The sequence below is a fragment of the Falco naumanni genome, chromosome 4 (genome assembly GCF_017639655.2).
Source record: "Falco naumanni isolate bFalNau1 chromosome 4, bFalNau1.pat, whole genome shotgun sequence".
Classification (NCBI taxonomy): Eukaryota; Metazoa; Chordata; class Aves; order Falconiformes; family Falconidae; genus Falco; species Falco naumanni.
In genome coordinates, this window is record NC_054057.1 from 55,521,928 (window position 1) to 55,549,813 (window position 27,886).

General features: G+C 44.5%; 1 protein-coding gene across 3 annotated transcripts; it reads left to right on the forward strand.

Annotated features, from left to right (window-relative positions):
• Window positions 1-1,621: 1,621 nt before the first annotated feature.
• WDR86 (WD repeat domain 86) lies at window positions 1,622-26,772 on the forward strand. 3 transcript variants are annotated; one of them, XM_040591058.1, is made up of 7 exons: window positions 1,622-1,814; window positions 2,798-3,109; window positions 5,833-5,974; window positions 7,551-7,983; window positions 18,033-18,168; window positions 22,733-22,836; window positions 25,294-26,772. In XM_040591058.1, exons 2-7 carry the CDS (start codon window positions 2,947-2,949, stop codon window positions 25,570-25,572), a joined length of 1,257 nt encoding a protein of 418 aa, XP_040446992.1. In that variant the 5' UTR covers window positions 1,622-1,814; window positions 2,798-2,946; the 3' UTR covers window positions 25,573-26,772. The 3 variants fall into 3 exon arrangements, with proteins under 3 accessions (XP_040446992.1, XP_040446994.1, XP_040446993.1); XM_040591060.1 differs by having other exon boundaries at window positions 1,624-1,814; window positions 25,354-26,772; XM_040591059.1 differs by lacking the exon at window positions 1,622-1,814 and adding an exon at window positions 2,137-2,338.
• The last annotated feature ends 1,114 nt before the right edge of the window (window positions 26,773-27,886 follow it).

A 27,886-nucleotide genomic window follows, 5' to 3' on the forward strand; every position in this document is an offset into this window, starting at 1 on the left:
TCACCACAGGAGGCAAAAAATAATTTGAAATAATAATAAAAACACTTGAAAAGGCTTTAAAAAGGGGGGGAAGGAACAGCACACCCTCTGCTCCCATGGGCTCCGGCAGCTGATGCATGGCTGAGCAGTGGCCAAGGGTTTCCCCTCTAGCTCAGCCTCCCCATGAGATGTAAACTGTGTGCATTTAAAATGTGCATACCTGCCTCAAACCTAACAAAATACCTCTTCTGCCTGATTTTTTCCCTGCATTCACATTATAGCAGCGTGGGAAAATGAAAAGGAGTACTAATCTATCCTACAGTTTCCCAAACAAGGACTCTGGGCAGGGGTTTGTGAGTGGATTTGACAGATGTATGAGCAGATGGTGAGGGACACTCCCTGAGAGCAGCCGATTCCCAGGCCTCCATGTCCAAAAAAGTATCTTTCCATGGATAATGTGATTTTCAGAGGGAAGAAATTCAGCGCTCACGTCTCACATCAAAACTTCTCGGTCATTTCTTGAGCGCGCAGGAGTTGTGTGGAAATGCTTGTCTTCAGGAAAGAGCTGGCTGGTGACGATATGCCATGGGGCTCAACCCGATCCTTGCAAAACCCAACGACGCAGCTCGACAGCTCCGTCTTGCCACCTTTCTTCACGGCCGTATGGTTACAGCCGGCAGCCAAACTGGGATCACCTTGTGTTTGCATTGGGTGTGACGTATTAGGCCTGTTTGGCCTTTGCCAGAATGCGCTGTGCAAAATGACATATCCCATGAAGTATCCATTTAACGTGTGCATTTCAGCACAGCCCACGCACTGAAATACATCACGCCGGAGCAGGGCTGATGCCTTGTTAAACGTCTGCGCCCGCCTGGTGGGCCCCTTCTACCGAACACGATGGCGTGAAATGGAGCCAATGGGCTCGTTTCGACGCTGATGATTTGACACAAAAAGGTTTTTTTCTGATCAAATGGGGCCGCAGCTGGGAGGAGCAGGTTTATTTATTTGTCCTACCGCATGTTTTTAGCAGCAAATAGCCACAGCTCCCTATTTCTTATGGGGGGCATCCATGTTGGGCTCTGCTGTGGGCTCTCGGCCTCCTGACGTCACTTTTGTCTGCCTGGTGGATTTATCATTTGTATGTTTAGTTATGCCACGGTGGGACAGGACCCTTTCAGCCCGTGTTCCGCACAGCTCCTGAGGTAGCGGAGCCCCATGTCGGAGCCCTGGGCCATGCGGCTTGGTACAGCACAGAGCCTGGGGCTCTGCCACCAGCCCAGCCCTCGGGTACTGGGGGTGGATGGGGCGAGGGGCTGCGTTAACAAAAACGGCTCAAAAGGCTTTGGGTACGTGCAGAGTGAGAGAGGGGGTTTGGGGCTCCTGGGGGGGGGGGTCCTGAGGAGGAGTTTGGCGGGAGCTTGCCCCGCCAGTGGGGTGAAAAGAGGAACAAAAGGCGACGGCTTCCCTCAGAGCCAGCCCCCAGCTGTGCGCGTCCCCCCGGGAGGCACCGTCCTGAGCAGCCGGGTGAGGGGGCAGGAACGCGGCTGCCCGGCGGGGAGCCCGCCGCGGGGCCGCTGCCCCCGGGGGGTGCCCTGAGGCGGCGGGGCTGGCGCAGCCGCACGGCGGGGCCGGCCGGCAGCCTGAGGGGGCGAAACGTGCCGCAGGAAGCGCTGCCTCCCCCGGGGACAGGGCTGGGGACTCCGCTGGGGGTGCGGGAGCGCTCGGGCTGGTTTGGTTCTAGTGCGGTTGTTAAAGGGTCCCCAGCCGGGAAAGACTTTCCCCGTCCCTCAGCTCTTCCCCCGCTCCCCGCCTCAGCGCCGGGTGACTAAAATGAGGTAAGGGCGGCTTCAGCCCTGGGGAGGCGGGCGATGCCTCTTTCCCCCGAAAATGAGGGTCGCTGCGGGGGGAGGCCGTCCCGGGGGGGCAGCCCCCGGCGGGACGAGGCGGGGAGCGGCCGCCCCGTGGAAGCAGCGCGGACAGGGGGAGGCCGCGGCTTCCCGCCTCGGGGAGGGGGCTGCCGCGGTTGGGAGCGGTGCTAACATGGAGGGGGGGAGGTAACGGAGGGAGGGGGGGAGGTAACGGGGGGAGGGGGGGAGGGCCGGCGCTGGGGGTGCGGAACCGCCCCGAGGTGGCCTGAGCGGGGCACGGCGGCGGGGCGCCCGCCTCGGCCCGGCGGCGGGGGCGGAGGGGAGCCCTTCCCGCCTCCCCGCAGGGCGGTGGCGGGGGGTACCCCGCGCTCGGCCCAGCGCCCGCTCCGGGCCCCCCGCCCCGGCGGGAGGAGTTTCCCCCTCCCCAGAGGGTGAGTGCGGGATCGCTGCGCCGAGCCCCGCGCCCTCCACCCGGGGCCGTGTCCGGGGCGGTGAGTGGAAGCCGAGGGCTGTGGTACCGGGGGCCGTGTGCGAGGGCTGGGGGCGCTGAGGGGATCCCGCGGCGGCCGAGGGAGGGGGCAGGCGGCCCCTGGGGGCGGCCTGAGGCTGGGCTTCCCTCTCTCGTCGCCTCTTCAGAGTGTCCCGGGTCAGCCTTGGAACCGCGTGAGGAGAAGCGGCGCGGCGGCAGCCTCAGCGCGGGGCACCGGGTAGCGGTGCCGGGGCGGCCGGGCTGGCGGCTCTCCCGGGGGCTGGACTCCCCTCTGTGCCCCTGGGAAGGCGCACGAGTGAGCGGGTGGCTGAAGAGCCATCTTCCACCGTAGGGCTTCGGTTCCTGCGGGGGAGGCGCTCGGTGGCTTCAGCACGCCCTGACCCAGAAAGTGATGTATCCACGGGGGAGATGAAATGATATTTAACGTGCGCTTCTCTTCCTCCTTTGTGTCCCTGTGCAGGAGTGTGGACTACCCAGCTGATTTTTTGGAGTTGAGGTAATGGCTGAAGTTGGTCGGTGGGAGACAGCTGGAGGCCCAGAACACGGCCTGGGGGTTGCATGGTGCCTGTGATCTGACCCGCAGCCTCTGCCTTCGCTGGGACCGCCGGGATGGGGAATAGCGGCTCAGCCGTGAAGGTCTGCACCGATCACCAAGGAGGCATCAACTGGCTGAGCCTGAGCCCCGACGGGCAGCGCCTGCTCACGGGTAGCGAGGACGGCACTGCGCGGCTCTGGAGCACTGCCGACAGCCAGTGCCATGGCCACTTCCAAGGTACAGTAGCTTCTTTTCACCTAGTTTTTGACTCTAAAGCATGGCACAGGCCACACAGCATGTTCTGGGCTCTTTCAGTCCCTGCAGCCTGCTGGGCAGCCAAAATCTGCTTGTTTTGTTTTGTGCTCTTTTGAGTATTTGTTACAGTAATGTTAAGGAGAAGCTGTTGCAACCCAAAACAGGTTACTAGTGCTACTGACTTATGGATCCTTTTATCTCAGGATGTGGAACCTAGCAGATGTTTAACTTGTGTCTCTTTCTAGAAACCCTCTGTTTTACACCCTGATGAAATTGACTTCTGGTCTCTCTATGCCTCTTCTCTCTTCTCCACCGCCCCCACCCCACCCGCCCTTAATCATCTTATTTTCCAGACAATCTGTATCTAGAAACTCTCGACCCAGAAGTCTGGAAAGAAACCTTATGAAATAGGGTGTTTTCCCCCTAATTTTAAATTGACTTTGCATTTTAAACGAAGTTTATTATCCTTAGGGTAGCATCTCAAAAGAATTAAAAAGAAAAGAAAAACTCTGTAGAAAGTACAGTCATGCATGAGTCAGATGTAGACTAAAGATGTTTGTATCCTCACTCACGTTCTTTTCTCTTAATACAGAAAAAAAGAAAAACTCCTAAATTTGGAATTTCTAATCCTTTTTTATTTCAAAGAAGAAGTCACATTGCTGTGGGTTTTTTTTTGTTATTGTTTATTTTCTTGCTTGTTTTAGCTATTGAGTATTCTCTGTTTTTCCCACATCCTGCCATGGTTCTAGCTCCTGAAAAAGTCACTGCATTTGCTTTAGGCTTAGAAATCCCTTTAAACCACTGACTAAGTTTTAACTAGAAATAGAAATGTATTGGATGATATTCAGGATCTGGCCTATGTTCTGCTAGTGTTTGGGGTAAACTCTAAAGAAGGTTGGCTAGATGGTTTATGAACTGTCAGTCAAAGCAGGTAATTTATTTTATGTTTATGCGTGCACACAGTTGTTGTGTAAATTTGTATCGTGCAAACTATAATTACTGATAAACTCCTATAACACAGTCTCAGGCTTCCACCATGGCATAACCAAAAGATTTCTTTGGTGGCTGCTTTTGACCAGACCAGCACCAGACCTTGTCTGCCACAAGGGCTTTTGGCATTCTTTGCGTGGCTTGAGTGTTATTGATGGTTAAAATCTGACTGACAGACTTGGTTACTGTGCAGTAACCAAGATGTTTTTTTGATCTTCTCAGAGCAAGCTTACAGGATGCTGTGAGAAAAATCCCAGTTGGTTGAAACTTGTCCTGTTTAAGTTGCTTAGCAAAAAGTTTTTACAAAACTGTGAAGGTGGGTGTAGTTCTGCTTATATAGCCCTGGTGGTATGTTTAATTTTTGGCATGTGGTGAATTTGCTTATGAGGAAACCAAAACGTGTGTTTATAATGTGGATTCTGGTTCACTGTTGAACTGCAGGAGTTGTATTAAAATCTGTTTTTTGCAGTCAGTGAAACAAACTGTTTTACTGGAGAGTCTGCTTTCCCTCAGTTTTTTTACCGTATCTTTATTCTACAACATGATTCTGTTTTTCTAATATCTTCGTCTGTCCATCTAATTCTCTTTAATCATATGTGTCCTTCTTACATTTTTTTTCTTTTCTCGTCAAAAAATACTGTCATTTAAATCACAGTAGGACCCACCAGCTTCAACCAAAGTCTGGGGCTCTCTTCTGATAGTTAAGAGGAAACAGTTCTGATCTTGAAAGCTTACAGTCTAAACTAAAATGGAAGAGTGCAAGATAATACTATCCCAATGATTAGATAGGTGGCAACAATTTCATACAAGGTATCTTGGACAAAGCTGAGACTTGAATCATGAGGTGATTTTTAAATGTGATGCATATAATGATACAATAGAAAAACGACACACCTTGCTAAGTGATGACAAAACTTAAGGTTGTAATATTGATTCCTCTTTGCTAGCATTACCCTGTTTTTCAGCATGAAATTTTTAGAGTAGCATTTGTGTCTCTTTTTATTGTAACTGTAGAATCTCAAAATACTGTGACTACTGTATAAATAATTGTGCTTTTATTCTTTCTTTCTGTGTCATTTCCTTAAAGGTATACTGGCATTTTGAAAATTGTAGGATTTATTAATGTTATTAGTCATAATGGGGAAAGTATTGGCTGACTTTTTAGCAGATATGTTTTTTTCTTTGCATTTCATTCTGCTTGGACAATGAAATTAAGCTTGCTGGTAAGTCTCATGTCACTTCCTTTTTTCATAGTTTCAGTGCTTTAATTTAGGGCTGTTTGTGTCCTGACGATCACTGGGCTGGGTTGAAATGCAGCCTTTTTTCCTGACTTCTGAAGAAAGAAGCAAAAACATTTCTTCATTAAAAAAAAAAAAGGCCAATCTTTAACTGGTTTTAAACTTTAGTAATCTGAGTTTTATTATACTGATATTAATATAGCTCATTATGGTTTTACAATACTTTTTGATCTACCTGATTGGTGGAACTGTACTGTTCTATCACTTAACTTTATATCAATGAAGCAGAGTTTTCTGCTGTTGTATAAAACACAACATTTTTATTTAAATCTTTAAATGTGAAGAACATGGTGGTGCATTTAAAACTAGAGTCTCAGTCTGTTTGTTCTATTTTTCTTTTAGTTAAGGTGAAAAGCTTGACTAGTCAGTCCTGCTTGCATGCACAGTGCTTGAATTTATTTCCTTTGTTATTCCTAGGACATGAAAGTTACATCACCTTTTGCCACTTAGAAAATGAGGCTGCCTTCACGTGTAGCGCAGATCATACCATTCGAAAGTGGGATGTGATGACAGGTCAGTGCCTGGCCATTTACCGAGGACACACATCAATAGTTAACAGGTTGGTTCTGTGGAGTTCTTCCCATGTGTTCCTGTAATCTATTATTGCACATATTGTCATTTTACTACAATTCTCCATTACTACACTAATAAAGTGGGTTGTGTAAACCTTGGAGTTCATGCTACACGTGTTCTGTGCTGTAATGATTAGTTTTCCTAGCAACAGTGCTGACACATCCATAGACAGCAGATAGGAGAGAAATGAAAGGCACACAGCAGGGGAATTGAATCCAGGGCTAGGAATGAAATTCCACAAGAAATTATTCAATTGATAACAGATGCTTCTGATAAATAGATTTAAAAACATCACGTCAAGCCTTTGTGTCAGCATCATTAAGAGGGGTAAAGTCAGGGCTTTTTTCTGGAAATACTATTTCTGTTTGTGCAAATGAAGTTTAATATTAAACCGATTGTGCGTTACGGATCGGCCTGTCAATTTAAAGTGCCTCTTCATAGTTGGACTGGATTTAATTAATGACAAATAGAGCAGTCAAAGATTGGTGTGTGGGTTTTTTTCTTTGTTGGTTTTTTTTTGGGGTGGGTGGGTGGGTTTTTTTGTTCCTTACTAAACTCAAAACACATACAAAGTGTAACTAGATTCTGTAAATAGTTAGGAAAGCTGGCTCTGTCTGTATTTTGGCACTGGCCTGATTTTCGCTTGAATCAGCAAATAGGAAATGTGTTCCCTATTCATATGACTTTGTTGCCAGTTTGAAAGGTTCCAGAGGACCAAACTCCGCTGAAGAAGACGACAGGTTATGATATTCCCTATCTCTGGTTTGGAAATATGAACTAAGAGATTTTTCTATTGTATGTTTGTGTAGCTACAACTCCATTATTTTGGAGGCCCAGTAAGTTGACTTCTTGAGCTGTAATCTCTGATTTGCTCTTCAGTTATAAAAGTGGGGTGATTTTGCTATACCTTTTTGGAGGTCCTGGACTAAGTGAAATTAGGTGCATTTTTTTATTTTTTTTGCACTCTCTCTGCTTGATGATGGGAAGACGATTATCTTTGTACACTGTCAGTTACAGTTCAGGTTCCTGGAATGTTTTTTTTTTTAATTATTATTTTAATTCTGAGCTATTTTCATAGGTGAGTTTGTAAATAATTATTTGCAAAAAAATTCTAATCAATAATTATCAAGAATGAGTTACTTAAAAAACCAACCAATGAAACAAGTAAACACAACAAACTCTTAGCTAGTATATGTAACTTCTGAAAAGTACATAACAGTCCTGTTGGAAAATATTTTAGAAAGACACAAATGCCTGAAGTTACAGTGCTTTAGTGCAGAAATGTCTGCATCACTGTATCTGAAGAAGGGGTCTCAATTTTAAAAGTAGAAACAGGGAAATGTTAAAAAAACCAAACACCAACCCAACAAAAAGGTTCATAAATAATGTGTATTAAACAGTGATGCTGATTTGGGGTTATAGATGTATTATATGCTACTATTGTACAGATGTATTCATGCTACTGTTTCTAACTTCAGGTTGCTTGGTGTCAAAATTGTGACAAAAAATGGTTATTAAAAAGAATGATACTGTTCCTACATATAAACTTTCTTTTTTTGCAGGATCCTGGTTGCCAAAGACTATCTCTTTAGTGGCTCCTATGACAGGACGGCCCGCTGTTGGAGTGTGGACAAAGAGAAACAAATCCAGGAATTCCGGGGCCATCGGAACTGTGTCTTGACTCTAGCTCACTATTCCTCCAGAGATGTTCTTGAAGAAGAGGAGGAGGAAGAGGAGGAGGAAGAGAAAGTGAGCAGAGACCTCCTGGTGACAGGTAGCACAGACTGCACTGTTAAGGTCTGGTGGGTGTCCAGTGGACGCTGTTACCAGACTCTGCTGGGACACACTGGGGCTGTCTTATGCCTTATACTTGACGCACCAAACAGGGAACTGTTTTCTGGCAGCACGGATTATACTATTCGAACGTGGAATATTGTCACTGGTGAGCAGCTGAAAGTGTTCAAAGAGCATCAAGGATCAGTAATTTGCCTAGAGGTAAGAACAGAGGTTTCTTCAAGAGCTCTCCAAAGGGGGTATCCGTGTCCTAACTCATGTGAGCCTTAGTTACCTTTTCATTCATAAAGGAGCTCTCCCAAGACAGGTTATAAATGGTAATCTTAAACATTCATCTCAGAACAAAATAATAGTGCTCTGTGGCCTTAAGACAAATTCTCTTTCCCTAAAACGCTTTGTGATATCCTTTTGGCTTCTACTGGCGGTCCTGGTCTAACTTCTAGCTCAGTATCTGTTTAAATCCGCTTAGGTCTTGAAACTCATGAGTGGGTTTGCTAGGAAGGCTCATCACCTGAGTAGGATTGTTACATGGGATCACTAGACTTTGAAAGAAAATAATCTGAGGAAGTAAACAGACACAGGGTCAGGTAACTTAAAAAGGGAAGGGGAAAAAAATTCAGGTTAAACCAGGATAAAAAAACCCCAACAATCCAGAATTGTGGGCAAACGGTAATAGAAGAGTCATAAAGCTAAAAGAAATCCTGCTTTAAAAAACACACAGACGTAATTTGAGAAAAGAAAGGGAGAAAGAGATGGCCAAGACAAGAAAATGGGCAAGGGAAATGGAAAAGAGAAGTAGAGCATGGGGGAGAAAAATCAGGAAATGCTGAAGGACAGAGAGGAAACAATTTAATGTAACCTGAAAAACTATACTCCGTTTTCCTGTTTGCAGTATTTTTCTGGTGAACGCTGCCAGATTTGTTAATGTTGCAGAGGAGAGAAGGTTAGGCAGATGAAGGGAAAGAGGAGCTATGGCACAAGCACTTGTCCTGTACACTGCATTATCCACCAGAAAATGCTAATGGTATATTTAATGGAGGTGTGTGACGGTCTGTGACTTAGTTTCAGGTCAGCAAACCTGATTTATTCATGTATGTGTCTGACTGAAGTTAACAACAGTAGTTTTTCTCACTACTCTCATGGTCCGTGTTTGTTGCCCATAAGTGCTTTTCCTTTACAAAGGCTACAGTATGTATTTTTAATAGCTGTTTAGTAAATGTTGCCTTTGTTTCTAAAGAAGGTAGTCACAGCTGACACTAGCAAACTAAAAACCTGATAGTACTGAAGCAGTTCTATTTTCCTTCAGTTTTAGAAAGGAAAAAAAACAACCAACCCACAAAATCACGTTGCCCTAGAGTAATGTTTGTCTTGCTTGGGTAAATTTTTAGTGTTAAAGCTTGTTTTTGTGGATGCTCAAGTAAATCTGTTGCTGTTCTTGGTGTCATGCTATGCTTTGCTGTTTAATTGTAACCCTTTTCCAAGGCACAGATTGGCAACAACAGAGCTTGCTTTAATTTAATTGGGTTCTTGCTAAAATTGTTACACAAAACTGGCTTGACCCTTTCCCAGAAGCCTGGGAAATTCAATTGCACTCTTAGAATGCTCAAGAATGAGCAATGCTTCTCTGCTTGTGAGCACGGAGTTAAACAATGGTTTTAAATAAACAGAACTTCTTGTAGGGGAGAAGAAAAGCAAAACCAATACATCTATTTGGAAAACCTGAACAATTCAAAGTACACAAGACTACTGCTGCCAAGACTGTGTTGGCAACAGTCCTGGCCAAATCTTCTAGCCGTGAGTAACTGGTAGCCTCTCACTTCTCTCATCACCAGTTGATGTTTGAGGCTAAAAGAGTCCAGCTGAGGTACATACTGCTTCACAGACAGCATTTAGTTTCTAGGCCTCTAAAACTTATCCCAGCTTAAGCAGTCACTGTACTGCTGTTGAATAGCTTTAGGCTATCGGTCTTTCCTAATTCCTCCCTCTTCTTTACTGGGTTCAACACTAGCCCTTCTGTTCCACTTGGCTGCCTCTCAGCACAGCCCACATGGTATTTTTGTTCTTTTAGAAAGGGGTCAATCACCCAGAATCTGTACAAAGATGTTACAACAGAAGGGAAACTTCCTGAATAGAGGTGTGTGTTTATTTATTTATTTATTTTAATTTTTGTTCTCAAAAAAGCTCTTGGAGCCTCTTTTGCCTAGGGCTTCTTAGTGCCAATGTTGCAGTCTATGACAGTGAGTTGGGACAGTATTTTTCAAATCATGAGTCGGGAATGACTCGGAGGTAGTTGTAAGTTGCTCACCGTAGCCAGCTGACGGTTTTAATTGTTGACAATAGTTCATTTTCTTCAGGGCAAAAGTGAGCACCAGATTTTCACTCCCCTGTCCTGGAGGAGCTGAGTTGATACCAGCAATTAAAGGTAGTTACCTGTTCCCTAGGTGGTATAATGCTTTTGTGGAAAGAATAAAGGGAAAAAAATAAAGACTTATTTTCATTTTATTTATTCAAATAAAGATCCCTAAGGGAGGGTGACCTTTCAAAAAGTTTGAGAAATGCTCAGTGTGATCTCCCAATCCTGGACACGGATCAGGAAAAATTTGGATATTGAGACCATATTTTCCCCAATGTTAAAAAGTACTGTTACTAACAAGAATGCCCCAGGATGTTCTCAACTGCTGCAAATTAGTTCTGGACTGTTCCAGTTGTCTCCCGTTACTTTCCAGTAATACCAATAGTGTCATTGTAGCAGTGAATGGAAATTCCTGGAACTTCTTGAAGGAGCAATAGATATTCATAAAGCACACCCATGTTTTCCACCTCGCTTCCTGCAATGCTGGCATGTGAAAAGCAAGAGGGGTGATGCCACAGGCCTGTTCAGATTTTGAAGGTCCCTCAGGTGCTCTAAGATCCTTTTAGGTGGTGGTGTCCCCTAGCATAAGTTAGAGGAGCCTGAAACTGACTCTAATTGAGCATGGCAGAGCTGAAAGCTTTGGTGAGCTTTTAGCTTTCGCCTTTCCCCTGTCCTTGGTGGCCCTGGATGGCAGAGTGCAGAGGGTGAGCTGTTCAGGTATTTCCCCAGGGCTTGTCCTGGGGTCAGTCTGTTGAAGGTGATTTAACAGCTGAACTGACTGCATGTGGTCTGCTGTCAAGTAGTTCTGCTGCAGGTACCGGCTTATTCTAACGCTGTTCTTCTCTTCCTTCCACTTTAAATTAGACTGACAAACGTTTTGCCAGGAGGCTTTCTATCTGCAGTGGGAATTGTGTGCATGCTAGGTGCTTTGGCAGCCTTGACCACTTCGCTTGCATAGTCAGGCAAGGTAACTAGCAGAGGAGCAGCCAGAACTCTTCACTCTGTTTCTCCTGCAGCACATTGATAGCTTGGCAGGCAAGGGACAGCAGCTGTTTTGAGTGCTCCTTCTTCGTATAAGAGCCAATTATGAGATTTTATAGGAAGCGATGGGAAAAAGCAAGGGTGGGCTGAGTGTAATCACACAGCCCATGCTAGTTCTTCCACTCAAAAATTTCAGGGCTGGCTAAAGACCAGTATTTGCAATTAATAATCAAACATGCATTTTCATTAATGTGACTGCCTGCAATAGGCTGAATAACCCTGACTTAAATATTTACTTGTGTATGTTTTTCTGAGTGTCTCCAAAGTAGCTTTGCAAACTGTTCACAAGGATTGCTTTGTCCTTTGCAGGTTGTTCTGCCTGTGAGTATTTATCAAAATTGTGCTGCCACAAGCTGGCAGAGAGAAATGGTCCAGCTTGGCGTTTAGCTTGGATCCTATAGCAAACATTCTTGCAAGTAAACTCCTTTCTTGCTAAAGGGGTTTCAAATGAACAAGTGGGCAAGGACTTGCTTCTGGTTTTCCTGCAAAAGATCCTTTGTTTGGACCATTCCCTTTAGTTGCCTTTTAAAGCTCACTAGAAGAATGCTTTGAACAAAGCCATTGCCTGAACTCCATTAATACTCTTAACTGTTGTGATCACGGGGACAGAATTTTTTTCTTGTCACATCAATTAAATTAAGTGCACATATTTTTTGTAATTTGTGTTTGTATTTGTTGTATAATTCATCAGAGGGTGAAGATGTGAATTAGAGCAATATGAACGTGTACACCACCTGTAGAAAAGAAACATGTTCCTAGTACCATTACTTTGCAATGCAGTAAAAAAGTTGAAAAATGTTCTCCAACAGCCAGACCAGAGAGCTCATTCGAGATGGATTCTCAGGAAAAAAACTAATTTCTTGCCTACAGGGAGTTTGTTAGCTCGTTAAAATGAATGTGGTTTGAATGGGATCCTGAAAGTCTAACTCGGCCGAAGGCTTACATAGTTGTAACTTGAGATTGGTCCAAGTTGGTGATTTTCGACTTAGAAGTGGCTGTGAACAGAAGACCCAGCTGGCAGACTGTAGCAATACTGACCTAAGCTGGTAATGGGACATATGGGTGGCTGATGTGAACTCATCACGAAGTTCCTGGGAGCCAGTCTTGAGTGCAATGACCTTCAGAAAGAGGATGTGTCCAAATCTGTTTGGAATGCAGACTGCCTCTCCTTGGGTGAGGGTTAGATTGTTTCTTATAGGAAAGGTTAATTGGGAGAACAAAGTCCATTCCTATAAGGTTGAAATACGCACTAAACAGCTCTTTGGCAGATATTTTTGGCATTCATACAAGTTGAAATTGTCTTAAGCTGCTGCATGTATTCAGTTCAGCCAAGCTTGTGGAGCAATAGGGTTGTGACTCTTGAGAGACCAACCCTAGGTCTGATTGTTTAGGGTTTTTTATTCAAACTGTGGTGTGTCTGGGGACAACAATTAGGGTTAGGATTGCATAAAACTGATATTTTTGAATAGTGAAACCTGTAACTACTTCAGTGTTCACAACCTGTATTTTGCTACTGCCACTTTGCTAGTCGCAAGCAATCTTGACTGAACTTTCTCATGGAATGGCACTTCTGGTACTTTGGGCTGAGAATTAAGACAAATTTGCCTCGTTCATGTCTCTCAGTGTTTCATCTGGTTCAAAGCAAAGTCTCTCAGAGTAATGAGAAATATGAACAATCCAGAATTACAGATATCAATGCAGTGATTTTTTTACTGTCTGGCTGAGGCTTTAGAACTGGGCATCTGACTGTCATCAGGTTTTCAATTCTTTTGAAGCTACCTGGGTTTGAAATGTCCAGTCAGCTCGTTAGTACCTGAGCTGCAAATCTGTTCTGTGCTGCCTGCTCTGCTACAGGTGTCCTTGCCTTGCCATGATTTTCCTTGTCAGGAGCTTTGTTGGGCCATTAGCCAAAGTGAACGAAGTGCTCAAAAGCCAGCCAAGGAAAATACAGCTTTGAAAATATCACTGCTTCTCCAGGCAGTTGCAGATCAGAATATGTAACTGTTTCTACTGATCTTTTTTAAACCAAGAGTTGACAGACTTGAGTATCTGGAAAAATCTCTCGAGTGAAGTTTTACGTTTTTCCTTCTAAATCATGAGAAAATGAAATTCTTTAATAAAAATAGGACTGGGATCTCAGGAATTGGGTGAAGGTTTGGAGGCTTTGGGCTAGAAAAAAAGAGTAGTTACGGACCTGGGGACCTAGCTTACAAGTACTTGCTGAAAATGACTGCGCCTGGATACTCATACACAAAAATGGGTGCCAGTCTTTGTAGCAGGGAGGCTCAGATTCCACCAAAGCTGCAGCATTTTGGAGAAGTCTGTATACTTTGTCCAGCTCCTGAGAGAGGACAGATCTGCTGAGCATAACATGTTAGTGGAGATGTTTGACCTTAGGAATGGCAATGTATGGTTTTGCCCAGTAGTCTAACAAAACCGGTGGACCTGGATTAAGCAGCCACTGTAGGCTGAAGAAACTGGAAGCCATTTGGTGAGTCCCATAACTACTGGATAGGAGAAGCCGAGCTGGTGTAAGGAGGTCAGCAAGAGTGCTAGAGGGAGAGCCAGCAGAAGATGGCCTAACTAGAAATCAATGCTTTGGGGACCTGTCTGGAGTGGGCAGGGGAACGGTGTTACAGTCCTCCTTTCTTGGGCTTTTTAGTTTTCAATACAGTCATGACTTAAGAAAAATGATTACAGGAGCCAAGGACCTGTGCTGCTGGCGGACCCTAGGACCTCCACTGCTCCCACAGCAAAGGTGGCTTGTGCCCAGGCAGCATAAGGGCATTTGCAGTGTCCAGCCTTGGTGAGTTAGAGCCAGGGCTGCCATGTCTGTGTTGTTGGGGCATAATCACACCCTTTGGATGCAAACTCTGAAAGAAGGCTCTGGAGTGAAAATACCAATTTGACATGGGTTATATTGAGATTGGTTCCTCTGTCTTGCTTTACTCGGACAGAATCCCACCTGGTTTTCATATACTCCTTTGACCAGTTTCAGGGATACTGTGCGCTGTTGCTTGTCACAGCTGCCCTGAAGCACGTAGTGCTTCCTCCGTGTTGTAGAAAAGGGATGGCTGGCAGGTTGGATCAGCCTCCCAAATCAGGGGTGCACTCTGGGATTTAGGCAGTCAAAACTTGCCACAAATTTCAAGTCCTTTTTTTTGGACGGACTTCAGTTGCATTATATCATGGTTCCCCATCTGTAAAGTAGGGAAGGTATTTATTTTGTATTACACGGTGTGGGGTCTGGTTGTAAGTTGCTCTGGCTAGGGGAACAGTTTGTGATGGTTATTATTGTTTTGATTAAATATAGATATCTGAAAGGTTGTAGCTTAGGCTGGAGTTGTAAACTAGACCTATCTTTAGTTGAGTGAAGGAGTCATCTCACCTAAATTGATATAGGTGGCTGTAGCTGAGAAGATTGTCCTTGTTGGGGGGAGAAATAGCGAGTTTTGAGACATGATCTGTTTCAGGCATCTGCTTCAGGGTGAGAAGAATTGTGCCCTAGACTGCAGTGACTATAAGGGGACTATATTAGCTGTAGATAATCTGCATCAATTTAGATGGCACGATGCTTGCATCATATGACTAAAGGGAGATCTGATTTGCAACTTCAACCTGAGCTGATAGCTATTAGTTGAGAAAGCCATCAAGAGCTATTTCGTGCTCTGTGTTTTAAAAATACCATGGAAATGAGAGGCTGTGTGACAGTCAGAGCCTGTACTGGGGTTTGCTGTTGGCTGTGCTGCAGGCTTGGTCTGTGGCATCTTGTAGATTAACCTGTAAGTATTTCTGTTTCCATGCAAGGCTGAGAATCCTTTGCTACTGTGCTCAGCTGCTTAAACTGGTGAGGGAGAAGAAGGTGCATAGAAGTGTAGCATGGGGCAGCCGGGGTAGCACAGAGGCTTTGAATTTAACGAAGATGGTTGATGTGCCAGCCATCTTGTCAGATCTCTTACTGGGCATCGGAAAGCCAACCGTATTGTGGGCTGCATCAAAAGAAGTGTGGCCACCAGCTTGAGGGAGGGGATTCTCCCCCTCTACTCTGCTCTCCTGAGACACCACCTGCAGTGCTGTGTTCAGCTCTGGGCCCCCCAACATAAGGACATGGACCTGCTGGAGCGAGTCCAGAGGAGGCCACGAAGATGATCAGGTAGCTGGAGCACCTCTGCTATGGAGGCAGGCTGGGAGAGTTGGGGTTGCTCAGCCTGGAGAAGAGAAGGGTTCGGGGAGACCCTTATAGCAGCCTCCCAGTACCTAAAGGGGCCAAGAAGAAAGCTGGAGAGGGGCTTTCTACAAGAGCATGTAGCGATAGGACAAGGGGGAATGGCTTTAAACTGAAAGAGGGTGGATTTAGATTAGGTATAAGGAAGAAATTCTTTACTATGAGAGTGGTGAGGCACTGGCATAGGCTGCCCAGAGCAGCTGTGGGTGCCCCATCCCTGGCAGCGCTCAAGGCCAGGCTGGACGGGGCTGGGAGCAGCCTGGTTTAGTGGAAGGTGTCCCTGCCACAGGCAGGGAGGGTGGAACTAGAAGATCTTTAAGGTCCCTTTCAACCCAAACCATTCTATGATTTTATGGCTGTTACAATCCTGGTGCTCTAAATCACCTGAGTAAGCCCACATCATTTAAAACCTTTTTATATCTAGCAAATTAACAAATCTAGACAAGTTGCAGCTCTTCTGTTTCACTTCTGCATGTATATGCCCACTTAAATGTAGAAATGAAGCAGCATAACCTAATGTACCATTAATGTAGTGTGGCATTTACCTGCAGGAGTTCATAACTTAGTGTTTTCCCTTGTTCTGCTAGCAAGAGGTCTGAAAAAGAAATGCAATGACTTGACCAAGAACAATGCAGCAGGATCTCAGCTCAGAGCATCCTCTTCCATTTAGCAGGTACGATGTGATAATGCTCTTCATGCCCATTCAGGTTGAGACTGGAAATTAAAAGTCAGGCTACCTTCCTCAGGCTAGCTCTCAGTAGCTCTCAGTTTTTGTTAGTGCTGTTGGTCATTCCTTCTCTTTCTTCATTGAGATGCAGTATTAATGCCATTGCTAAAATAGCTTAAAAGTGATAGGATGTGATATTTCAAAGTCCTGCTGGCTTTTAACAGTGGTATGTGTTTTACAGTCTCCTGATGTTTAGCAATGAAAACTGTCCCATGGGCCAAGTGCTGCTGGTAGGAAGCGTGGCATGCACTGCTCCAGCTGGACTTGCTGGAAGCTGCGTCCAGTGATCATCTCGCTTTGCCTGCATACATTTCTTATGTGGGTTAGCGCAGCCCCATCACTGTAGTGCTTTGTATCTTAAAATGTCTTTTGTTTTATGCTGTTGTAACACAGTGCAAATGTTTTTATGCACAAAGCACACTTATGATGCCTTTTAGGAATGGGATGATTCCATTTTGGAATGGAGTGGAGATGGCTAAGTGTGAAAAACATTCCAGCCTTACAGATATAGAGTGTGCAAAGACAGGGGACCAAAGGTTTGTAATAGTCTAAGGTGGCCGAAGCACCAGACCCTTAAAAGTGATCTAAGAGCAAGACCCATGTCAAGTTGATTTGTCATTTGTTCTGCACTTGGTTTCTTGGAGGTACCTGAGTAGCGTGAGGGGTTAGTGCTCTGCTGGTCATTTGAACAGCCTGGTCTGTGTGTCTGGAGGGCAAGCAAGGTGTTATTACTCCTTATGCAAAATCTGTTTCTTTGCGTGGGTCAGGGTTCTCCCTTGAGTCTCTCCATCCTTTTGAAACAGAGATTGCTGTAAGTCCATGAAACTGTGAGCATGCAGTGACTGCCTGTCCTCATTACACTGCCTTCAGATGGCAGGTGTTGGGCCAGTTCTCTGCTTGGAGCAGCGTGCCATCAGAGCTGTACATAACAATGGCTGTTAACACCTTTAGTTTGTTTTCATTAGATGGGCATAGAATACAAGCTTTTTCTCTGCACTGTGGAGAGTTTCCCTGCTGAGCTGCCAGGCTATAGATAGTTTGTTACTGTGTACTGGCTAGTTTTAAAGGCTTGCACTGGTCCGTTATTTTCTCTCTGTCTTGGTTTCCCAACTGCAGTCCTTCCTTTTCTTTCTCTGTTTTGTCTGTGTAAAATAAAATCGAGCCTCCACCACCAGTGAGTTCACACAGTGTGCAGGGTGACTAGTGTAATGAGGCACCTTTGGGATTTATCAGCCCAGTTGCTCTAAACACACAGCAGGAGACAACGTGACTGAAGACCTGTGTGAGGATGGTTAATTACTGAATCATTTGATAACACAGTCTAAAAAGACTTGTGGAAATGCAGATACAGAACAGTTTCAAGGAAGAGATAGTGTTTCTAGTACTGACCTCGTGCAGAGTAATCATGTTAAATCCTGGATTACACTGTGTAGGATTTTATTTTTAATTTACTTTTTATTGTTACTCAAAATAGTTCTGAAATTTTTGTTGTAATTGAAACTTACAATCTGATCAAAGCATATTTGACAAGAACTTTTCAGAAACTACACTGCAGAGGTTTTTTTGAGGCTGTATTGATGTAACTTATTATGGAAGTAGGGTTAGCATTGTTAAACTCACTGAAGTCCTGCCTGCTTGCACCAGCAGGTGGGCTAAGTTTGTTTTTTTTTTTATCTTCTGAAATGTGGGAGCTCTTTTTAAGGCCCAGAAGTCAATGGGAGATGTGATGGTGAAGAATGCAAGGTTGGTTTTGCTCATTGTCCCTCTGTTCCAAGGTGTAGTTGGTGCTCTTTGTAACAGGCTGTTGAGTTGGAAACTGCGACTTTGGATGAGTCACTTCAGCGCAGTTCTCTCATGAACGTGCCTGAGAGACTATTGTTGATGTTTTTTTCTCTTCCCTTCAGCTAGTGAATCGGCACTTGTATTCAGGAAGCGCGGACAGGACAGTGAAGTGCTGGTTAGTAGACACTGGGGAGCGAATCCAAACGTACAAGGCTCACAAACACAGCGTTAGCACTTTGAAATACCACGCTGGGATCTGTAAGTTGCCTTTCCTATGTTCAGCAATCCCTGTCTCCTTTCCGATGTTTGTCTTTGATCAAAGGTTGTTAATAGAGAAAATTGTAATTTTGAAGGCTTGTGAAATTGTCACTTTTTTCAGCTCCAACATGTTTATGTTCAGTAGCAAACTTCACTGCGCTACTCCATGTGGGAAGTTTAGATCTTCCCTCCATTTTCCACCTCTGTTCTGGCAAATGAAGAGGCAGTTGCTTTATTTCTGTTACCAAGGGAAGTGGCTTAAATCCTGAGCTGTCTGTGAGTTGTTTATGTAGCTGTGGTTTAACCTTGCTAGTCTGATGCCTGTCAGTCTGCCTCTGCTGCATACTTGGGGACAGCAAGTGCTGCTGCTGGATATGCAGCCCTGTGCCTGCCTCCGCTACCTTGTAGGGACTGTGTAATGGACTGTCCTAAACCAGAATCACATCTCAGATGCTCACTGCTCCTTTCTAATGGTTAGGGCCCTGTTCAGACTCTGACCATCTCCTAAACTCATTTTCCACAACTTCTTTTTCCCTTTCTCTGTCCTCTTTCATGTATTGGTTCCCCAAACCAAGTTGGTTCTGCAGTAGCCAAGCATTGCTTGCCTTACTAATGCTCAGGACTCAGTGCCCCTACTTTCAGTACTCCTATCAATAGTGGTATGCTGACATAACAGTATTCTGACCATGAAACCTCCCTCTTTAAATCCCTCTCTTGGCTGGCTTTGCTTCTGCACATCACCTATCCATATCTGGTTTGGGGTTGCAAAACTGCACCTCTGTTTTTATCAGCCTGAATCTCAGTATGTGTCGCTCTGGTCTTACCCTGCCACTGATGTTAGACCTGATGTGCCTTCATTTGCTTCCCAGACAAGTACTTCTCTCCTTCGGGGTAACCAGGATGGGAATGCCTGTCTTAAACCAATCTAGAAATTTGCAATGCCTTTCTGATATAGATTTCTGTACTTCAGCTATGAAGGGAATGTGTTAACACCAAAGGAATGGTTTCTGTTTGGGCCTCTGTACCTCTTTTGGCAGATCATCAGTGTGGTGGTGATAAATGGCTGACAAATATGAGATGGTACACGTTTGAAGAGGGTTGTAGCTTGCCAGGCAGATTAAAGTTTAATGCAGTTGTCTAGCACCATGCTTGACATGGTTGACTGACCACTCTTAAAACTCAGTAACTGAACTGATTTTTTAAAGTTATGTTTGGAAACTTCACATGTAGCCAAGCTCCTAGGTAGATTTTTATTTTAATCAGGAAGCCTTGTTTTGGTCTTACTTTCATCATTAGACTCACAGCACTACTTTTCTTCATTAAAATAGTTAGTCATAGTTTTGTGTGTGTTGTGTGTTTTCCCCCTTTTAATTACAAAGATACAAACAAAACATTGAGTTCAGCAAGACTACCCAAAGGCAAGATAACTGTGCTAAGCTGATGTTGGCCTGATCCGGTGAGGAATCTTCATGTCTGGGTGGGAGATGGAGAGACCGTCTCCATTAATGAGACCTCCAGAGCTGCTTTTTTTCAGTGTTGATCCTGCTTTTCATGCAACTGGTATAGTCTTAACCGGACTTTCTAAAACCATCATAAAGAAAGTTCAGGCTCAAACAAAGGTTTCATTATCTGACGCCACCCCCATCAGCTCTGCAACTTTCTCTCTCTTCCCCCTCACCGTACCACCCTGTCCCTGCCATACACATACGTTATTTTTCCATAACACTCTTTTTTTTTTTTTTTTCTTAAAATGCAGGCAATATTGCTGCATTTAGTCAGACCTGTGAAGAACATCCTGATAGTGTGATGGAAGTGTTCACGGACTTAAGAGCTCATTTTGAATCAAGTGCAAAAATACTAAAAATGGCAAATGGGGAGAACTGAATTGTTCCACTTGAAGGGCAGAAAAATCTCATGGGAAAATATTAGGAACTTGTTTGAATAGAATTTAGACACATTTTAATTCCTGAAAGAAGAATTTCCCCTTAAAAATTAATTCATATACTGTGATTGTTTGCATTATTGTAATACATTGATCACTTATTTACACAGTATCTAATAGTTTTGTTCAGTTAGAGTTACAAAGAAGTGCTCTCTGGATACCAGATGTTGGAGCTAGTGTAGCTTAAAATTCTAGTTGTTCACCTGGGACAGATCAGCACTGTGTGTCCATTCTCTGTATTTCAAAACTGTGGAGAAAATAATTCAACATAGATGATGTTTGTTACAGTTTATGTTGCATTGGCATCTGTGCAAGAACATGGAAAGAAGTGGTAACTTTCCGTTAAAGATCTTAATTCTGTTGCCTGCTGACAGTACCTAAAAGCACATTTCCTCAAAGAGTTTACAGTCTAAATAGGAAAATATAGTAGAAGAATGAGAGGAAAAATATATGTGTGTTTCCAAAATGACTTTACAGTGGACAGGGAGTCTAGACAGATTTGAGAATTAAGCTTTAAATCATCAGAATGTGTTTCTAGTGGCTTTTCTCAGTCTGCTTGTGTAATTAATAGCATGGGGAATACCAAAGTTGGTTCTCGATCTATTTTACTTAATGGTATTATGTTGGTTATTTCTCTCCTACAGTATGTGCACAGTCATTTAAAATTTAATTATATTTTTTTGTGTTGCAAAACCTCTAAGGGAATGTTTAAAACCTGTTCTCCCTCCCAAGAGTCTATGAAATTTAAGTTAAAAAAATATAAATAATTGTTGATTTCTTTTTTTTGTTGTTTGTTTACTAAATCTGGGTTAGATAACAGCTCTCATTTGAAACTCAGAGGTGCTAAGAGACTTCCTAAATCTAGAGTGGCAGTTCAAAAGATGTAAAGGATGTCAGTCAGAAGCAAAACCCTGATAGCAATAGCTGAAGTAAACTGACAGTGTGAAAACAGCTCTTAGTTGGTTCCTGCTCTCTGCATGTGTGTAATGGTATTAAGTGATTTCCATTCACTGGAAAAAAAATAGTCAATCTGTACCTTGTTCCCTGCTTTACATTGTTGTTACTCATTAGCAGAATGGGACACAACGTTTTTTAAGGATTGTGTTGGCAATTGAATTTATAGTGGCCCATATAAAATGACATTGATTTTCCACATCCAGATGTTTCTTGAAGGTGTACCCAGGAAGTACCCAGCCTCCTGCTGTTCAGTTTGAAGTTGGAAATCTGATGGCAGTAGGTAGCCTGTTCTCTCATCTCTTATTGTATCCTGAATTTACAGCCGTGATAACTTACTCACCTCTCTTTAGGAATCCAGTGCCTGACTTCTCCCAAAGGATAAGGGATCTGTTGTCTTCAGGCACTTCAGTTTCATAAAAATCTTTCCATGCTAGTGGCGTCTGCAATGACAAGAAATGCAGGGAGCAGTGAATAGATTGCTTTTTGCAGTTCTGAAATAATTTATCTCTAGATAAACTTGAGGAGTTTGAAACTGGGTGTTTATGAAGACAGTTTGTAACCTTTAAAGCACACAAATGTGCTCCTTTTTGGGCATATTGCTAAGTATAAAATCTAAGTATTCAATACTTAGAGTTTCCAGATGCAGCAGGTCTGGGGATCTCATGTGAAGATCCTGAAGTGTTGTGAAATTGTTCTTCGAACACATTAAGATACCCTGAGAAAACCTGATGAACGGCCAGAACCCCTGGTCATGCTTAATTTACTTAACTACCGCCCCGCCTTGTAGCACGTGTACAATATAGCGCATAGAATACAAGAGTTACAGCCACAACCCTCAAATAATTCCGTGCCATACTGAAACAGAGATTATAGCCTGGGCCTTGAATCACTTAAAGGCTCTGCTGCTTGCAAAGATCCTAAGCTACAGGATTTAGCTGAAGAAATCTACCACACTGAAAGAATTTATAAAGCTGCTTTGTAAAGCTGCCTACACATGCCACTCACCTCTGAGGACAGAAGATTTCACTACGGTATTTCAACAGAGACAGCCCTACCTGCTGATAGGAAGCTTTTGTTGAAAATGGGGGGGAAAACATGGTATGTTTTAACAAAGCAAAGACCGAATTCATATCAGTAGTGTGCGAGGGGGTAATGCTGTTCCTGTGGTTTGCAGCTTCCCTGTACAGACACTTCTGCTGCTTCAGGCTGCAGCAGAAGTGATGAAGGTACTGTGGTACTGAATGGAAACCTGGAAATAACCGTGGTAAAACATATGGGGGGCTCAGTGCAAAACGTTAAAACCAGACTTGAGATAAATTGCCTGCTCAGAATTAGTGAGGCATGTTTAGGCAGGGAAATATACACGGAAGAGAAGAGCAGAAGTAGCTGTTTGAAGTGCATGTGGAGTGAAATGCTGATGTATGTAGGAACTTCAGGCTTAAGGCAGTTCAGTGTATTGAAAAATACAAATGAACACAAGCATGCTGGGGTCAGGGAAATGAAAATGATCTGAACTTGGTATAACTGAGAAGAGAATCAAGCCTAAAAATGATACATCACGCTCCTTTGTGAACTAGCTTTAAGTGCATTTTTGAACTCGGATGAACTGACCTTACGTGGCTGCTCACATCTGGCTGTTCGCCATGTTGTGTGGTTGCCTTGCAGTGTTCACAGGAAGCGGTGATGCCTGTGCAAGAGCTTTCAATTCCAAGAGTGGTGTCCTGCAGAAGATCTTCCGAGGACACAAGTTCATCATCAACTGCATCCAGGTCAGGAAGGGGGTTCTTTGCTGGGATTTCTCACTTCTGACAGCACCCTCACTTTTTTTGTGGGAATTGGTGTGGCTAGCTGTTCTGTGTGTCTTGCATTGGATGTTTTTCTAGGATAAGACAAAATGTAGCAGACAAATATTTCTTAGGCAATGTTAGAAAAACTGGATGGTAAAATACGGATAAGTGAAACCACAGAACGAGCCCCCGGAGACAGTCCTGTTTCTGTGATTGGGGGTTTTTCAGGTCAGGTTAGACAAGCAACCATAAGAAATGAGATGTCTACAACTGATTCTGTGTAGGGGCAGGGAATGGACTCCGGCCTCACGAGACCGCTTCCATTACAAGACACTGACAATATGTGTTTGCAGTGCTGTAGGGGGGAAAAGAAGTTTCTCCCCTATGCAAGAAGAAAAATACGTGGTGTTGTTGGCCTCACCCCTCAGCATGGGTATCCCTCATACATCTAGCAACTGCTTTACTGTCCTTTATGACCTTAGTGAAGAGCAAGTGGTGACTTCTGTGTGTTACCCTGCACATCATAGAATGTTTTGGGTTGGAAAGGACCTTAAAGACCATCTAGTTCCACCCCGCTGCCTGTGGCAGGGACACCTGCCACCAGCCCAGGTTGCTCCCAGCCCCGTCCAGCCTGGCCTTGGGCACTGCCAGGGATGGGGCACCCACAGCTGCTCTGGGCAGCCTGTGCCGGCACCTCACCACCCTCGCAGTGAAGAATTTCTTCCTAATATCTAATCTAAATCTCCCCTCTCAGTTTAAAGCCATTCCCCTCTGTCCTATCACTACATGCCTCTGTAAAAAGCCCCTCTCCAGCTTTCCTGTTGGCCCCTTTAGGTACTGGGAGGCTGCTATAAGGTCTCCCTGCAGCCTTCTCTTCTCCAGGCTGAACAGCCCCAGCTCTCTCAGCCTGTCTTTATATAAACACTTACGTAAAATATTGACATCAGGATATATTTTTCTGAAGGTATAAAGATGACTAAGAAGCTCTGTATTGATGTCTGACCCGCATCCTACCAGACAAATGGAAGAGTCTCTGCCACTGTCTTAAAGATTTTCAAAGAGTTAATTAAGTGCCTGAAAAGTTGCTTGCATATTCTCTAGGCTCAAGTGATACTGGTGTTTAAAAGTTAAAAGGGGAGGAATTAGTAATCCTTGGTGGCAGTGCAAAGACCAGTATCATGTAAGGAATCCCAGGGGAAAAGTTTGAATCCTTGGATGCTTTATGCATTTAAGAATCCACATCTCTCTGCATCAGGATATCAGTAAAAGCTGTGTGCAGGATACAGATTTTGATTAAGAACGTGAGACACTATTTCTGGCAGGTTGACAGTCAAATGAAAAAAAGAGGAGATAAAATTCGTTTTGGAGTTGATCCCAAGCATACAGTAAATATGTTGTCTTTTGTTGTAAATATGGTTGTCTTTTGTATATTTTGTGTATTTGTACTTTTTTCTGAAGTAGCAAGTGGCTAGTTGGTCTTAAACTGCAAACTCTTGGGTATTGAGCAATTGGTTGTGTAGCACATGGTCACCTGGATGTACGTGGGTGGTAACTGATCTAATCACTCTGGGCAACCCTAAATATTGACAAGACTAAAGCTTAGCTTTGTGGTTTTGGTTGGTTTGGGTTTTTTTGTTGTTGTTGGTTGGTTTTTTTTGTTTTTTTTTTTTTAAATTTCATACCCAAGCACACAGGGCAAAAAATCCTGGGAAGAGAGAGGACTGAGAAGTGGCCACCTTCATATATCTTTAAGTATATGGATGAGGAAGCTGTGGTTGTGTGGTGCTTCACGCTGGTGTAAGCCAGAGTGCCGGTGGGTTACTCGCTGTCACAGCCAGTTTCTGGGGCACCTGTGGTGGACAGACTGACGCAGGAAGGGAAAAATGAGAGCAAGGCTGATGGCTGGCTTCTAGGGCAGGGGGAGGGCAACTGGAAACATTACCAAGAGAAGCAAATGTTTCATGGAGGAAACAAAACTACAGTAAGGGAATCAAGGTTAAATTACTGCAGGTTTGGAAGAACAACAAATTTTGAAGGAGGAATTGTACCTTTAACTTACTGCAAAAGAAGGGAAGTGAGAAGGGAAAGTGTTCACGACCCACCCCCACCCACCCCCCCTCGGCTGCCCACTGATGCTGACTTTGGTGCCTCCTTAAGCTTCATCTTCAAAACCAGCAGTCTGAAGCCTAGAAATTCCTAGCTACAGCCTACTCTGACACCGAGTTTAGTTCCCCCCTTGCTTTTCTGGTGGATTTAGGTTATAAATAACTCTTGCTGTTTATATTTTATGGCTCTGTGAAGTGGCTGAGAAACGAGTCCTGACTTGGTAATGTCTCATCCCACTTCAGCAGCTTTTGTGATAATTTATACTGGCGCTCGCAATGAGCTATCAGGCCTGAAGTGTTAGGATCAAGCTGTGTTTGCTCTGATTTTTGACAGTTTGATTGTGCCGATTCCGAGCTGCATGGTGTGGTATTCAGTGTGACCCTGTTGTTCCAGATCCACAACGAGTTGCTCTACACAGCTTCCCATGACGGCACACTACGGATTTGGGACATCCGGGGAATATGCAAGAGAAATAAGCGGCGTTTGAAGAAGGAGAGGTCTGCCCAGGGCAGGAGCTCTCAGAAGGGAAGTCTGTCCCGTCTCTTCAACAATAAAGTCGGCTGTATGGTTCAGCAAGAAAATGGGGAACACGAGGCTGTTGAACTAATGTGACTGTCCAGAACAGACTTTCCATCAGTCACCAAAGCTGAACCTTTTGTTTTCTGCACCGTGTCCATGTAAACCAGAACTTGGAAAGGAATGGGAAACAGCTTTGCTTGAACCTCTTTTTCAGGAGCCAGGATTCCTCTGTGACTGTCAGATGGACTCAAGTCAGATGTCACTGCAGATGACTCTCAGCTGAGCAGCACTGGGGGCAGGAGGGACTGCTGTGTGGTTCAGGTGATGTGCCTGGAGGGGTGTTTGTGTATAATTAAGTATTTCACTTATGACTGCTTGTTATCAGTTCCCTCGGGCACAGAGATGTTACACATTTTTGCCTGTCTAGTATCTAATGAGAAATGTTTTCTCCTGTTCCTGTTGCCCACCCACATGCCCTCTGTTTGGCTGAATGTAGGAACGAAAGGTGCCCTGCAGTACAACTGCAAATTGAAATTATATATATTTTTTTTAACAAAACATAAGCTAAAGAACAAGCTAAACCTCAGCCCTTTTGTACCAAGGTCAGCTGTTTACCAAGGCCCAGCAGTTACCCTCCTCCCAACAAAGGTTGGTCCTTTTTTTACCTTTTATGATCTCACACTTCAGCCAAGGAAGCAGCAAGGGCCTCACACGTTTCGGCTGTGTGCTTCCAGCAGCCCACTTCCCCCTAGGCACGACGCCCCTGTGGGCATAGCTGCTGCTGGGCTCCTCTCGGCACTGCAGGACACAGAAGCTGTTCACTAGGCGCCAGGCCTGTGGTGGCGATGGCACCACCTCTCGGGCAGCCTGGCCCACTGACTATCCTCACGGGGGAAAGGCTTTCCTTGTATCCACAAGAAACATTGAATTGTGCTTTTCAGAGGAGAGAAGAGGAGGGTGCACGGGACGCTGTAGGTTTGTCATCTTTCCTCCGTACGAGGCTATGCCTGGCCTCGGTTTGCCAGGCCCTTAGTAACACCAGCAAAGCAGTCACACTCAAGAGCAGTTCTCCCAGTCTTTTTCCAGGTTTATCCCTCTCTGATAACCACTGAGCCAAGAATAAACAAGGGTTCTTATATTTTTCTATTTGCAGATATAACTCTTTGTAGAACCAGTACAAAAGTATCTAACCACATGTTTTTATTTTTATGGCTTTATTTATTCTGTGCTACAGCAAGGTAAACATGCTGTAATCCTTTTTTAGAATGGACTAATAAACATGTGGTATCTACAGATTACCAACTGTCTAGCTCTTACTTTCTTCTCATTTAGAGGAGACTGGGCTGGCTGCAGGTGCACAGCAGGTAAGAATGGATGGAATATGGAAAAAAAAAACCCATACCTGCCCTTTTGGAAACATGTCTTGCCTTTCTCTCACTGCTGGGGATGGAGGCAGGTGTGCTGCGGAGCTGTCCTGCCTCCCACCTGTGACCAGGCTGCCAGAGCTCGGTTTCCCTGCTTGGGGGAAGGAGCAGCCAGCCACAAAACAAAACACAACCCTAAGGGAAAAGCACAGGCAGTGGAGAGCCATGTGCTGGCTCCATGCTCACCGTGGTGGCACCGAAGACCCCAACTCTGGGACTCTGGGTCAGCCCTGTCCCAGCTGCCCTGTGCCCTGCTCACCTCTCCTGCTGAGCAGCTTTGTTAGCTCTTACCTGGCAGGTTTCTGCATCTAGTAGGAAACACTCTAATTAATTATGTTATGTTAAATGCCCATCAAGAGAGGCTAATTTGGGAGCTCATATGCATCATGTAAACTTAATTCCACTCTAAACCTCTCAGTCCAGTCATTATAGCTCAGTACTGGCCCTGTGAGACAGGTTTATGAGCTGGTGGTTGCTGGGGTGATGGCTGACTGCACCACGCAGTTTGTGTTCTGCTGACGGAGGCCTCTAGCAGAGGGGGATGGAGCAGCACAGGTGGTCTGGGCTATACAGATTGTTTAAAACTTTGCACACAGTACAGTAGACACGAGAGCTTATCTGCCCATACAGCAGCTGCATGTGGAATTAGCAGGCATAGACCTTGTAAAGAATGGAATTAATGAGTCATGTTTAGCTACACATATCACAACATCTTCAAATACACAGTCAAAATTAAAACTTCTAGCCCCTGCCTCCTGCCCTGCCGATGACTTAAAACTGCACAGTCAGAGGCAGTGCTGGCAGAATTACATCACCGAGGAACAGCTCCTCTGACAAGCACTGCATGTTACGATGCTAATTTTAAATTCCCCAAGGACAAACCTTAACTTCTTAAGTTGTCACTGCCAGTTTGCTATGGAAGCCACTTCAAAGGAGGAGAAACACCGTACAGGCCAGCGCTGCTGCCACTGCCTGCCCAGGGG

Coding starts and splice junctions, on each gene's coding strand:
- WDR86 (XM_040591058.1), top strand. CDS start 2,947: ATGGGGAATAGCGGCTCAGCCGTGAAGGTCTGCACCGATCACCAAGGA. Junction 5,975..7,550: donor CACACATCAATAGTTAACAG/GTTGGTTCTGTG, acceptor CTTTTTTTGCAG/GATCCTGGTTGCCAAAGACT. Junction 22,837..25,293: donor TCATCATCAACTGCATCCAG/GTCAGGAAGGGG, acceptor GATTTTTGACAG/TTTGATTGTGCCGATTCCGA.